The sequence below is a fragment of the Trachemys scripta genome, chromosome 18, assembly GCF_013100865.1.
Source record: "Trachemys scripta elegans isolate TJP31775 chromosome 18, CAS_Tse_1.0, whole genome shotgun sequence".
Taxonomy (NCBI): domain Eukaryota; kingdom Metazoa; phylum Chordata; order Testudines; family Emydidae; genus Trachemys; species Trachemys scripta.
In genome coordinates, this window is record NC_048315.1 from 18,073,990 (window position 1) to 18,085,804 (window position 11,815).

The window sequence follows — 11,815 nt, forward strand, 5'->3', positions numbered from 1 at the left end:
ATTTATTTGGGCATAAGCTTTCGTAAGTAAAAACCTCACTTCTTCGGCATCCGAAGAAGTGAGGTTTTTACTCACGAAAGCTTATGCCCAAATAAATCTGTTAGTCTTTAAGGTGCCACCAGACTCCTTGTTGTTTTAGTATCTAATGAGAAGGTTTTTGCTCTGTCTAGATATCTGCAAACCACCCGAGGCTGCTGTTTGATGGTAAATTTTGAGCTTCTGATAGTAGCCACGTGAGTCAAGTCACATTAAATTTTCAAGGGTAGCCACCAGTCCCATATCTGGTGAGCTGCCGTGACTGAGTGATCTTGCCTAAATATCTGAACGTGGTGAACCCAGACCTTGTTGTGGCTTTGCAATGAGATCCACCCGTGGGAAAACAGTCTTAGTTCAAATCCGAACCTTGACTCTGCAAATCTATTTTTGCGAATAGATCAGGAACCAAACCAATGAAGGTTATTAATTATTTTTCATTCCTGACATGCTCCTCAGGTACTGAAAATGTGCTGAAGGCCTGCTACACCCTGAGCGTCCCATATGTTGTCTATACAAGCTCCATTGCTGCCGTGGGACCCAACACTCAACAAGAACCCATGCTGAGGTGAGCCTAAGCGGATCCGTTGCATCTGTCTGGTTTGTCCGATGACTGAAAGAAGAGCTTTGGAGCTGAAGCCAGCTTGGGGATTTTTGCTTGGACACAAGGGAAAGGCATTTTTCCCTCCATGGTGATTCCCTTTTGTGCTGGTCCTTCCCTGCCACCATTCTCCTTGAGCAATTACAGCCTCAAATGTGGCCTAAATGCGAACGCTAGTGGATAAAACTCCAGGATAAAAAGTTTACCAAGTGGCATATGACCCAGCTGCATATGACCTACGTATCTGTCAGATTATCAGCCCTTCCCATTGGCCACTTATCCCTGGCCTCAAGGCCCCATTCCCCTAGATCCCCTGACCATACCTGAGTAGGTGCTAAGGGCTTGATTCTGCTTCCATAGAAATCAACAGTCATTTTGGATCAGGACCAAAGGGTAAAATGTTCAAATGTGCCGAAGTTACTTAAGAGCCTACGCCCCATTTTCAGCAGTGATCGGCACTTAGGTTCCTAAGTTCCACTGACTTTCAATGACACGGGCTAACAAGTTTCAAAAGTGCCCAAGTGACTTAGGAGCTCAAGTCCCATTCATTGACTTTCAGTAGGACTTAAGTGCTTTTGCAAATGTTACCCCAAATCTTGTCTAAGGGGGGTGGCCTAGTGGCATGTAACTGTGCCCCAAATGGAACAGAGCAACAGTCCATCTAGTCTGGTCTCCTGAATGCTTGAAACGTTATTTGCCTCAAAATAAACACACCATAAACACACAATCCAGGGTGAAAAAAAGATCCTAGCAGCCAGAGACCCTAATTAATTTAACTTAGTACCCTCTGGCTCATGTCCCATGCGGGTAGAGCAAATAGGAAATCCTTTTGAAAACATGGGCCCGATTCCCCTGTATCTGGTTGAAATCCAGAGTAAGTCAATGGATGCAAGGTGGTGTCAAGCGAGACAAGAACGAGGCCCATGGTCTGAAAATGCACCAGTTGCCTCTTAATGGAGCCCAGCTGGGAGGACTGGCAAACTGCACAATATGGCCATGGTCACCACACTGAAAATACATGCAATGCGGCTTCCCCCCACTCTGTGCTTCTCTCTTGCAGCTCATGCGCCAGATCTTCTTTCCTCTCCTCTGCCCCCCTCTCCCCATCATTCATTGTGTAATTATATTCAACTCACTTTTACATCCTGGTGAACTGACACAGACAAAGCCCGATTAGTCTCTGGACAGGGTGATGGGTGCTGGGATAATGCTAACACCTCAGCATCCGACAAGAATAGAAAATGCCTCTGTCAGTCTCAATCCCTCTGAGAGAGCTACCGCTGAGATACCTTTTGACAATGCCGCTCCAGTCTCATTAGTGTTCAGTTATCTGTGATCATTTTGAAAAGCAAGAGCATTACGCTGAGCTCTTTGTTACGGGCAAGCTTTAAAGGGTGGGGGGATGAGAACTCCCAACAGCGCACTGCAGTCCAAGAATCACATGCACGTTAGTTATCCTTGGTAGAGCAGTTTCTTTTAAAGAGAAAAAGATCTGAAGATACAGAAAGAAAGTAATTAAAACTAGAACTTCTAGATAAACCTCCTAATTGTCTTGGGCCTCCAGAGGCTCCTAAGGGTGGAATGAACCATGCCCCACACGTGTGTTTTCTAGTTTGTTTGTCCTATGCATCACCCACAGACAGGGAGTGGGGAGGACGGCCTTGTAATAAAAGCACAGGGCAGAAGGAGAGTTGAGTTTTTAATTCCCGACTCTTATTATTTATTTGAATTACTGCGGCATCTAGCGGTCCCCATTGAAATCGGGGGCCCATTGTGCTAGACACTGTACTACTACATAGACAAAGGGTGGGGAGAGAGGAAGTATTACCACTCCATTTTATAGGTGGAGATCCGAGGCACAAAAAGATCAAGTAACTTGCCCCAGGTCACACAGGGCATCTGTGGCAAAGCCGCAAACTGAACCCAGATCTCCTGCGGCCCAATCCAATGCCTTAAGCAGATCATCCTTCCTATTGCCAGAGATTTAGTGAGAGAACTTGTGGCAAGGCCTTAACCTCTTGGCCTCACTTTCCCCATCTGTGAATGGGGGACAATAATACTGTACCGCAGAGGGATGTGGTGACACTTCACTCATTATTAGGCGAATAGGAAGGATGATCTGCTTAAGGCATTGGATTGGGCCTATATAAGCATGAGCTCATGCTTTTTGTTCTGGGCATCCCTAATTCAGTCCCCACTGTTGTGGGCAAAATTGGTGGCTGCCACCCATGAATAGGGTGACCAGATGTCCCGATTTTATAAGGACAGTCTCAATATTTGGGGCTTTTTTTTATATGGCTCCTATTACCCCTCCACCCCCTGTCCCAATTTTTCACATTTGCTATCTGGTCACCTTACCCGTGAACTTCAATATCTGGTTAACCTCCACTGGCTCAGAGAATGTTCATGCCAGCAAACTCGTCTGCTAGACGATCCATGGAGGGTGGAATTCACTCCTGTGCACAAGGGCAGTGCAAGACTTAAGGCCTTTAGAGGACTCCAAGTCCCCTGGAGCCATGCATGGGTCTTCTGCAGGCACTCTGCCGGCAGGAGGGGGAAGGGGTGACTTTCACCCAGAGAGCAAAACACAAAAGGGAATTCGTTAAAAACATGCAGGAAGTTTCACTGACATTTTTTGCAGCATTTGCACACTGCTAAAGGGGACATAGACCAGCAGATAGGAAGATTGGAAGAACCAAAGCCTAGCTTCCTGGTAATTACAGGAAGTACAGTGTGTGTCCATATACACTTGATCCTAATGGATGATCCCTGCTTAGTGCTCCAGAGGAAAGCAGATTTTCCCTGCTCCCCCATCTCTCAAGATCTCTTCGCCCTGCTGAAATGCCTTCCAGATTCCACACTGAGCTAGAACCCACCTTGTTAGCATCTATGGTTTATTCACTAACCAAGCCAGGTAACTATGGACAAAATTCCAGGGTTCTGTCAAGAGGCAATCCTCTGGTATCTTGCTCTGTCCTCCCTTTCTGTAGCTGATTATTGCAGGTGTCTGTGTGGCTGATTATTCTATAGCTCTTCCATCCCCCCATGCTGTGGGCCTCCCCCTCCTTCACTCAGTAGTAAGTGAAGATCTACAGCTAGCCTGGGGCATGTGCTGCTCCTTTTAGAGCAGCGGCAAAGTGCTCCCCGCACTGCATCCATCTGGGCCTGCTCCTTGCAACTACAGAAAAGGTCCTTGTGATAGCCAGACAGCTGGAACATCTTTGCTTACCTCCTAAGAACAGGATTTGCCCATAATATAATTTGCCATGCGATCACCTAATACTGTATGCAGCCCTTTTACGTGTCTACTATGCTGGCAAATGCCTTATAATTAATAGTATTGGAAAATTAAACAGCAACTGCTCCTTCTAATTTATGCCAGGTAATGGGCCTGTCTCTCTTTTTTAGCTGTGAGTGCTTTTATTCTTTCTACCCTCTCTCTTCCTGGGCCACATTCAGCCATGTGTGGGTTGCTAGAAAAGCTGAGTCTATTGTTTTCAGAGGTGCCTACTTCTTTTGAAATATTATTTGCTTCAGTCATTGTATGTCATGTGGCAGTGAGTTACACAGGTTAATTAGACATAGGCAAACCCCACTAAACAAAAACGAGAACAAACCAGCAATAATACAGCCCAGTGAATACGTTTTGTAGTGTTGAAAACAGTTCATACTCTGGGCTGTTGAGACCTCAGACTCCCCCAGTATTGATCAGGGCCTCATTCTCCCAGACTCCCAAGACCAGGAGCGCCGCCAGCTTTTCTGCCACCCTAGGCAGCGGAAGGTCCCGCCCCGAAATGCCGCCCCCCACAGAGGCTGCAGAAGGTCCCGCCGCCGAAATACCGCCGCGGTCGCCGCCCCCCAAATTGTAGTGCCCTAAGCGACCGCCTAGGTCACCTAATGGGTTGCACCGGCCCTGCCCAAGACATGTAATTCGTAGCCAAAGGTGAGATGTTGCCTAGCAGCTTTGTGGCAGTCTCTTGTAGTACCCTGATCACTTACTGCTTCTTTTCATTTATCTCAGAGGAACAGAAGACACCAAGTACAGTGGGGAAGTGGAACTGCCTTATGGGAAGACTAAGGCCATGGCAGAAAAATTGGTACTTGAAGCCAATGGAAAAGAGGTACAAGAGTCAGACAGCAGCCTCAGTACCATAACATAGGATTTACGGAAGGCAAGAGCCCATGATTCTCTTCATACAATCCCGCCACTCAAAGCTGATCAACTACAAACAGCTGCAGTTTTGATTTCCCATAGAAAAGCCTTAAATTGATTTATGCTGGGTGTTCCCACAGCATCATAAAGCAGACCGTAACGCTCCAAGGCCCAGATTTGGCAAAGCACTTTAAGCACATGCTTAAATTCCATTGTAGTGAATGCCACTTATGAGTCTTAAAAACTTACACTTGGTCTGTGTTAAATTATGGCTGTGAAACATGGACATTCAAGCAATCAATTATAAAGAAACTACAATCCTTCGAATTATGGTGTGTTAGAAGAATTCTGAAAATATCATGGATAGACCACGTAACCAGTGAATGAGTATTCGAGAGACTTGAAACTCAGAAAATGCTAGTTAAAGATCTTATGAAAAGATAGATTTGATTTACAAGGTATATTTTAAGAGGTTTAGTGGGTAATGCACGTTTATGAGCACTGGAAGGGAAACTTGATGGCAGAAGAACACGAGACAGAAAAAGATCTTGGATAGACAATGTGGTACCCTGGATGGATCCACAGGACTATTTATTCACAAAGAAATAAGCAGAGGAGTGTATAGAATGGGCTACCAGGGTTGCAAACCTCCAGTAATGGAGATGCCTCATAGGAACAGAATATTACTTAAGCATGAGCTCAAGTGCTTTGCTGAATCAGGGCCCAAGAGACCACATTGACCTTAATATTCCATGTAAGTGGATATTCAAAAGTGCCTAAGTGAGATAGGAGTCTAAGTCCCAATTTCAAAAGGGATGTCCACACTGCATAGTACACCTGAGCTCTGACCCAGGTTCAAGCTCAAGTCCCTCTTCTGTCCACACAAATCAGGCTGACTCGGGTCAGCAAGTACTCAGGACCCAGGTTCTCAGACCCCACTAGGAGGGTTGGGTGAAAGCCAAAGTCCTGCTGTGACTGGGGTCCAAGCCCTGTCATTTTGCAGTCTGGATGCGGCTCAAGTCACAGGCCCAAGTCAGAAGGTCTTCCCAGTGCAGTATGGACGCACAGAATGGCTGAGAGGCCCAGGTGCAGCAATTGTAAATCCAGGTTTACAATGCATTGTGGATGCTCAAGCACAGGCTTGAAAACACTGAGACCACAAGCCCGAGTGCCACAGAACTGGGCTTAGTGTGTTGTGTAGACACAGCAACCTTTCAGAAGTGGTGCACCGAGTCTTCATTTATTCACTCTAATTTAAGGTTTCGTGTGCCAGTCATGCATTTTAACGTTTTTAGAAGGCCTCTTTCGATAAGTCTATAATACATAACTAAACTATTGTTGTATGTAAAGTAAATAAGGTTTTTTAAATGTTTAAGAAGCTTAATTTAAAATTAAATTAAAATGCAGAGCCCCCTAGACAGGTGGCCAGAACCCGGGCAGTGTGAGTGCCACTGAAAATCAGCTCGCGTGCCGCCTTTGGCACGTGTGCCATAGGTTGCCTACCCCTGGTGTGGACATTCCTTAGGCACTTAGGTTCCTAAGTCCAATTGACTTTTAAAGAGACTTGGGCATGTCAATGGGAGTTAGGCACCTGGGCACTTTTGAAAATCCCACTAGGATGCAACCTTAGGCACCTGAATATCTTTGAAAATCTGGCCCCAAGTGCCTAAATCATTTCTGAAAACAGGACTTCACAGTGTTTTTTCAAAAGTGCCTAAGCAGTTTAGTAGTCTGTTTATTTCCACATGACATGCTTTTTATTTAACAAACTCAAAAATACCATGGAAGATCTCATCCTCGAATCCATAGCCTGCTAACATTCTGTGTGACCTGAAGAACAACCCTGTGTAAGCATGAAAGCTTGTCTCTCTCACCAACAGAAGTTGGTCCAATAAAAGGTATTACCTCACCCACCTTGTCTGTCAAACATTTGGTTTTGATTTTACAGCTAAGCAATGGTGGCAAACTTGCAACATGCATCATCTGTCCAAATACAATTTATGGGGAGAAGTATCTGGTTCTAAAGCACTCGCATACCGTGGCCAAAGCCAAAGGAGGTGCATTGGACTACCTGGAACCCGAAGATACAGAACGTAATTGCACGTACGTAGGTGAGTATGTTGCTTTGATTCCTTTACAGGTTTTTACCAGATTATTTTTTAAAGGGTCAGTCTGCTTTTTGGCCATGAGACTATTATACACCCTGGATAATGTTCCGACAGCGAGCAAGGAGTGTAAAGAATGAACACAGAAATAATTTTAAAAATTCTAAATCGGGCGGGCTGGAAAAAAAATTAAGGGTTTTCTGGGGAAAAAATTAAAAAACAACTTTATTATTTTGTTCTAAGTTTTTGTATGGAATTTTACTCTTTTTTTAAACAAAATGAAAAATCCTTTAGAACACGGAAAAAACTTGCAATAGAAAAAAAAAGGGGGGGGGGAGGTGGTAGAAATGTATTTTTTCTTCCAGGGATGGGCGGGTGGGGAATATTCCAGGAAGGGAAAAAAGCAAAACCCCCAGAATTTGAAAACGTACTGGTTTTCAAAATAAAATTTTTCATCTCCTAGAAACAAAATTTCAAACCAAATGAAAATTTTTGTTTTGTTTGAAAAGTCTCGCCTCTTCTTTTTAAACCCTGTGTTAGATTGGGGGAAGGAGACACAAAGGCGGGAAGAGACCAACCAGTTCTATTTGTAAAGTTTGGAAAACGTTCCTTGTGGAAGGAAGAGAGCAACTGAATTTAATAGGGATTAAACCAACAGGATTCTATGGAAATTTAAGATGATTCTGTACAAAAACCTATAGAATTTAATATAGAAGAGATCCTTTTATCGGTATGTTGAACCGTACTGTAGCAGGGATAGAATTGTCCAGTAAATCTTCCAGATTTAAGAATAGAGTAATCTCCAAGGATGGAATTACAGGGGTTTGAAATCACTGTTAGAGGAGAGTCAGGCCAAATAAGTTAAGCGACTTGTCCAAAGACATGCAGCAGAGCCAGGAATAAAACCATTGAGTCCAATCTGTCTCTGACTATGAAATATTGCCCCTACATTTCCCAGGAACCAAAGTCACAATGGACACTTGTTGGCCATCTCAAAAGGGGAACTAGAGATTGAATGGACCTTGCAGAGGCGGCTCTAGCTTTTTGGCTGCCCCAAGCATGGCAGACAGGCTGCCTTCAGCGGCATGCCTGCGGGAGGTCCGCTGGTAACGCGGATTCGGCGTACCCGCCGCTGAATTGCTGCCGAATCCGCAGGACCGGCGGACCTCCCGCAGGCAAGTCGCCGAAGGCTGCCTGACTGCCGCCCTCGTAGGGACTGGCAGGGCACCCCTTGCGGCTTGCCGCCCCAGGCACGCGCTTGGAGCGCTGGTAGGGTGACCAGACAGCAAATGTGAAAAATCGGGATGGGAGTGGGAGGGGGGTAATAGGAGCCTATATAAAAAAAAAAAGACCCAAAAATCGGGACTGTCCCTATAAAATCAGGACATCTGGTCACCCTAAGCCCTGGTGCCTGGAGCCACCACTGGACCTTGGATATTTTGGGCAACAACCAGGTCCCTCCAGACAGGGCCGGCTCCAGGGTTTTGCTGATCCAAGCAGCAAAAAAAAAAAAAAAAAAAAAAAAAAAAAGCCGCGATCATGATCAGCTCTACCGCCGCCGCTTCAGTCTTCGGCGGCTGGTCCTTCGCTCTGAGAGGGAGTGAGGGACCCTCCGCCGAACAGCCGCCAAAGAGCCGGACGTGCCACCCCTCTCCATTGGCCGCCCCAAGCACCTGCTTGCTGGGCTGGTGCCTGGAGCCGGTCCTGCCTCCAGACTAAGGTTGGGTGACAAAGGTGAGGCAAGATGGAAAAAGATGCTCTGCCTACGAAACATGCAGAGGTGTAAGCTCTTGTAATACATGGACCAAGCTGGCTCCTCCTCCATTCCTACTCTCCCTTCTCCTTCTCCAGGGAATGTTGCATGGATGCATGTGCTTGCAGCCCGGAACTTGCAGCTGAAACCAGACGTACTTGCTGGGCAGGTGTATTATTCCTACGATGACACCCCAACGAGGAAGGGCTTCCTAGTGAGATATCAGCTGTTGTCAGGGATGGACCCCTCAATAAGGCTGGGCTCACGCATACCTTACTGGAAGGTATGGTTACAAATATACGTTTATAGGATAATCAGGATCCTTTTGTACCCCTTTTGGAAACCACAGCCCTTCCTAAACTTGCCTCTGCTGAATACAATAACCACCACCTTCTCCTATGAGACAGACAAAGCCTTCAGGCATTTCGGGTACACCCCCCTCTACAGCTGGGGAGAGAGTAAACGCCGAACTACAGAGTGGTTAAAGTCAGCTACAAAGAACTCGAGATCCCATCAGCACCACGGGAAGGAGACCTAGATGGCACTTTTAATACTAAGGAGCTTATCCCCTTCAGTGAATTCCATCTGAATTTGGTCATGTGCATAACTTTCCCACTGGGAACCAGGCAGAGACCCTCAACTCATTACACCTAGACTAACACAGAGCAATGACTTCCAGCTACTATTATGTATCACTTCTCCACTCCCCGAGAGCCATAAACTTAATATGCATTTTCCATTTGACAATATTTACTTGCAGCAGCAGACATACGAGGGGCCATGTCCCACAGCCTTTACTCACTTCAGTAGCCCCATTGGCTTCGTGGCATTTCATCGGAGCAAGGAATGCAGGGTCAGACCTCTGATTTGTGAGGCTGAATTGAATCTTTGTACAAAAATTATTTTTGGTAACCAATTTAATTCCACATCCTGAATAGGTTACATCCTTTTCCAACAGCAGGACTGGCACTTTTAAAGTGATCTCAAATAGCCATTTTTTAGTAAGTGGACTGTCTTTATTTCACTTATACACTCAAGAGGTCTTTAATGAATAATTCTTAGGGGGATGAGGAGAATTCAGGAAATCCCCTCTCAATTTTAGGGTTTTAGATATATATAGCTATAGGCTTTCATCACTATCCTTAGAAGCAGCTTTCACATCTACCTTTTTCCAAAATCCTTTCTGCCGCTCAGCTTGTACATTTTACCTCTAACCCCCCCCCAAAAAAAAACCCTAACATTGTAACAAACATAAAAGTTACCTTGCAATATCTCGAGGTGACAATTTGTCAGTCTAGTTACATTCTTATTTCTGTGGTTTGATAATTGATGTCAGAGTGTTGGATGCATTTTGCAACTTGAATAAAAATTATACTGGATCGGAGTCTCATTTGCACAGAGATTATTTTTCACGGCTCTGGCAGTACAAAACAACCTTAAAGTGGGAGCAAATGTAACGTAGTCCCACATGAAGTCCCTTTTCCACTGCCAGAATGGCGTAAAGGAGAATCAGGCCCTAAGGGCCTGACTTGCATTAAATGAAGCCCTTACATTCAGAGTTTGGAGAGGGAGGGGGTCATTTTAACCCATCTCACTGTGCTTGGCTATGCAGTACATATAGTAAAATAACATGCGGCACAGCTTGGAAAATTTTGCAATAACTAGGGCACAAATGGGGCAGGCAGTCATATGAAATTTAGAGTTGAAACTGAATCTCTGTTGTGCTTTATGTCAGCTTACCAAACCCTCACCATATTTTGTACATTTGCTGAGTCAACAGCAGAAAATTTTCCACCAATATTCAAGTACAAATTAATTTCTACTAGAATTGATCTGCTTCACAACACTTCCGTGAGCTGTGAACTTTCAAGCTTTACTTTAGTGCAAGCATTCATAGAAGGCTAATTTTAATTTCAAGTGCTCAAATATTCACAAAACACAAATTTTGTTGGTGCAGTATATTTGATCAGACGAGTGGCTAGTGGTCAGTTACATTAATCATCCAGTCAGGAAACAGAAGCAAGACCACGTGACTGACTTAAATCAAGTTAGCAGGAATTTCCTCAATCACCTCTTTGCAAAATGATCTGCCTAAGCAGAATTGTTTGCTAAAGAAATATGTAAAGAATTTCACACAACAAATAGGTCTGGAGAAATTTGCAATCTGTTCACACAATATGCAAAGGTGAAATTCATTGAATAAATTATCAGTTGCAGATTTTTTCCCACTCAGCTCTGCTGTGTCTATAGCGTCTTTCATTTCATTATGTTACCCTTTTTACAGATATTGGGGTTTTTAACTCAGCAGCAGATGGCAGCTTGCTAGGATTTTCACAAAGGAAAAAATATACATTGTCGGAACATCTCCAGGTTCTAGCAAATATTGTCCAGCAGTGGTTTTTAAAGCTTTGGAAATGCTTAGTATTCTGTTGCCACAGGATGGAGCTACAAGTCCAGTTGTAGGGCACTTTTCCTTCTGATTTAAATGTGTGGTAACAACTTTTGCTTTAACTGGCTTCTAAAGGCACTGAAGTCTTCCCTTGCTGGTCAGGCGAACTGGTTTATTCTCCATCTAGGTTTTTAAGAGTCTTCAGTCCCTGGGATTCTGAATTTTTTTTTTTTTAATCAGTAAATTAACTAAAGTGTTTCTATAGGCTGCCTGGATGAAGCAACCTTCTCATTGACTTGTACTGATTTACTCAAAGCCACCTAAAGAGAGATTTTCAAACCCAAATTCCTCTAAGAGAGTGGGAATTGGGTGTTCAAATCCCATTGGCAGCTTTGAAGATCTCAGCCTGGGTGCATATGCTAATGATTTCCAATATGCCAAGCAGCCCTTGATACAGCTCACTGTGGGATTTTGTGAAGATACTAGTTGGGGGAAATGAGGTTGCTTTTGTCAGGCCGCATTCTCTTATCACAGAGCATGACTGATGCTGGACAATTGCTTATCTGCTCTCTGATTTCCCTTGTGCAAAGATCCACTTGGTGATTTTCTGGCTCTCCTCCTGCTCAACATGCATGCAAGGCCACTGGGGAGATAGTGAGAGGATCTGGGCTGCCATCAGCATGCAGATGATACGCAGCACCATGGACCAGGTTTTCAAAGGTATTTAGGTGCCTAAAGATGCAGATGGGGGCTGAGCAGGATTTTCTAAAGTTCCTCAACA

General features: G+C 44.6%; 1 protein-coding gene across 2 annotated transcripts in view; it reads left to right on the plus strand.

Annotated features, from left to right (window-relative positions):
• Positions 1 to 10,844, plus strand: part of HSD3B7 (hydroxy-delta-5-steroid dehydrogenase, 3 beta- and steroid delta-isomerase 7) — an 18,970-nt gene extending 8,126 nt beyond the window's left edge. Inside the window, exons 2-5 of one of the 2 annotated variants that reach the window (XM_034752947.1) lie at positions 493 to 601; positions 4,656 to 4,755; positions 6,736 to 6,898; positions 8,744 to 10,844. In XM_034752947.1, the coding sequence (XP_034608838.1) occupies positions 493 to 601; positions 4,656 to 4,755; positions 6,736 to 6,898; positions 8,744 to 9,183 (812 nt within the window). In that variant the 3' untranslated portion in view covers positions 9,184 to 10,844. The remainder of the gene's footprint in view (positions 1 to 492; positions 602 to 4,655; positions 4,756 to 6,735; positions 6,899 to 8,743) is intronic. The other variant, XM_034752946.1, reaches the window with a different exon arrangement.
• Positions 10,845 to 11,815: the final 971 nt, after the last annotated feature.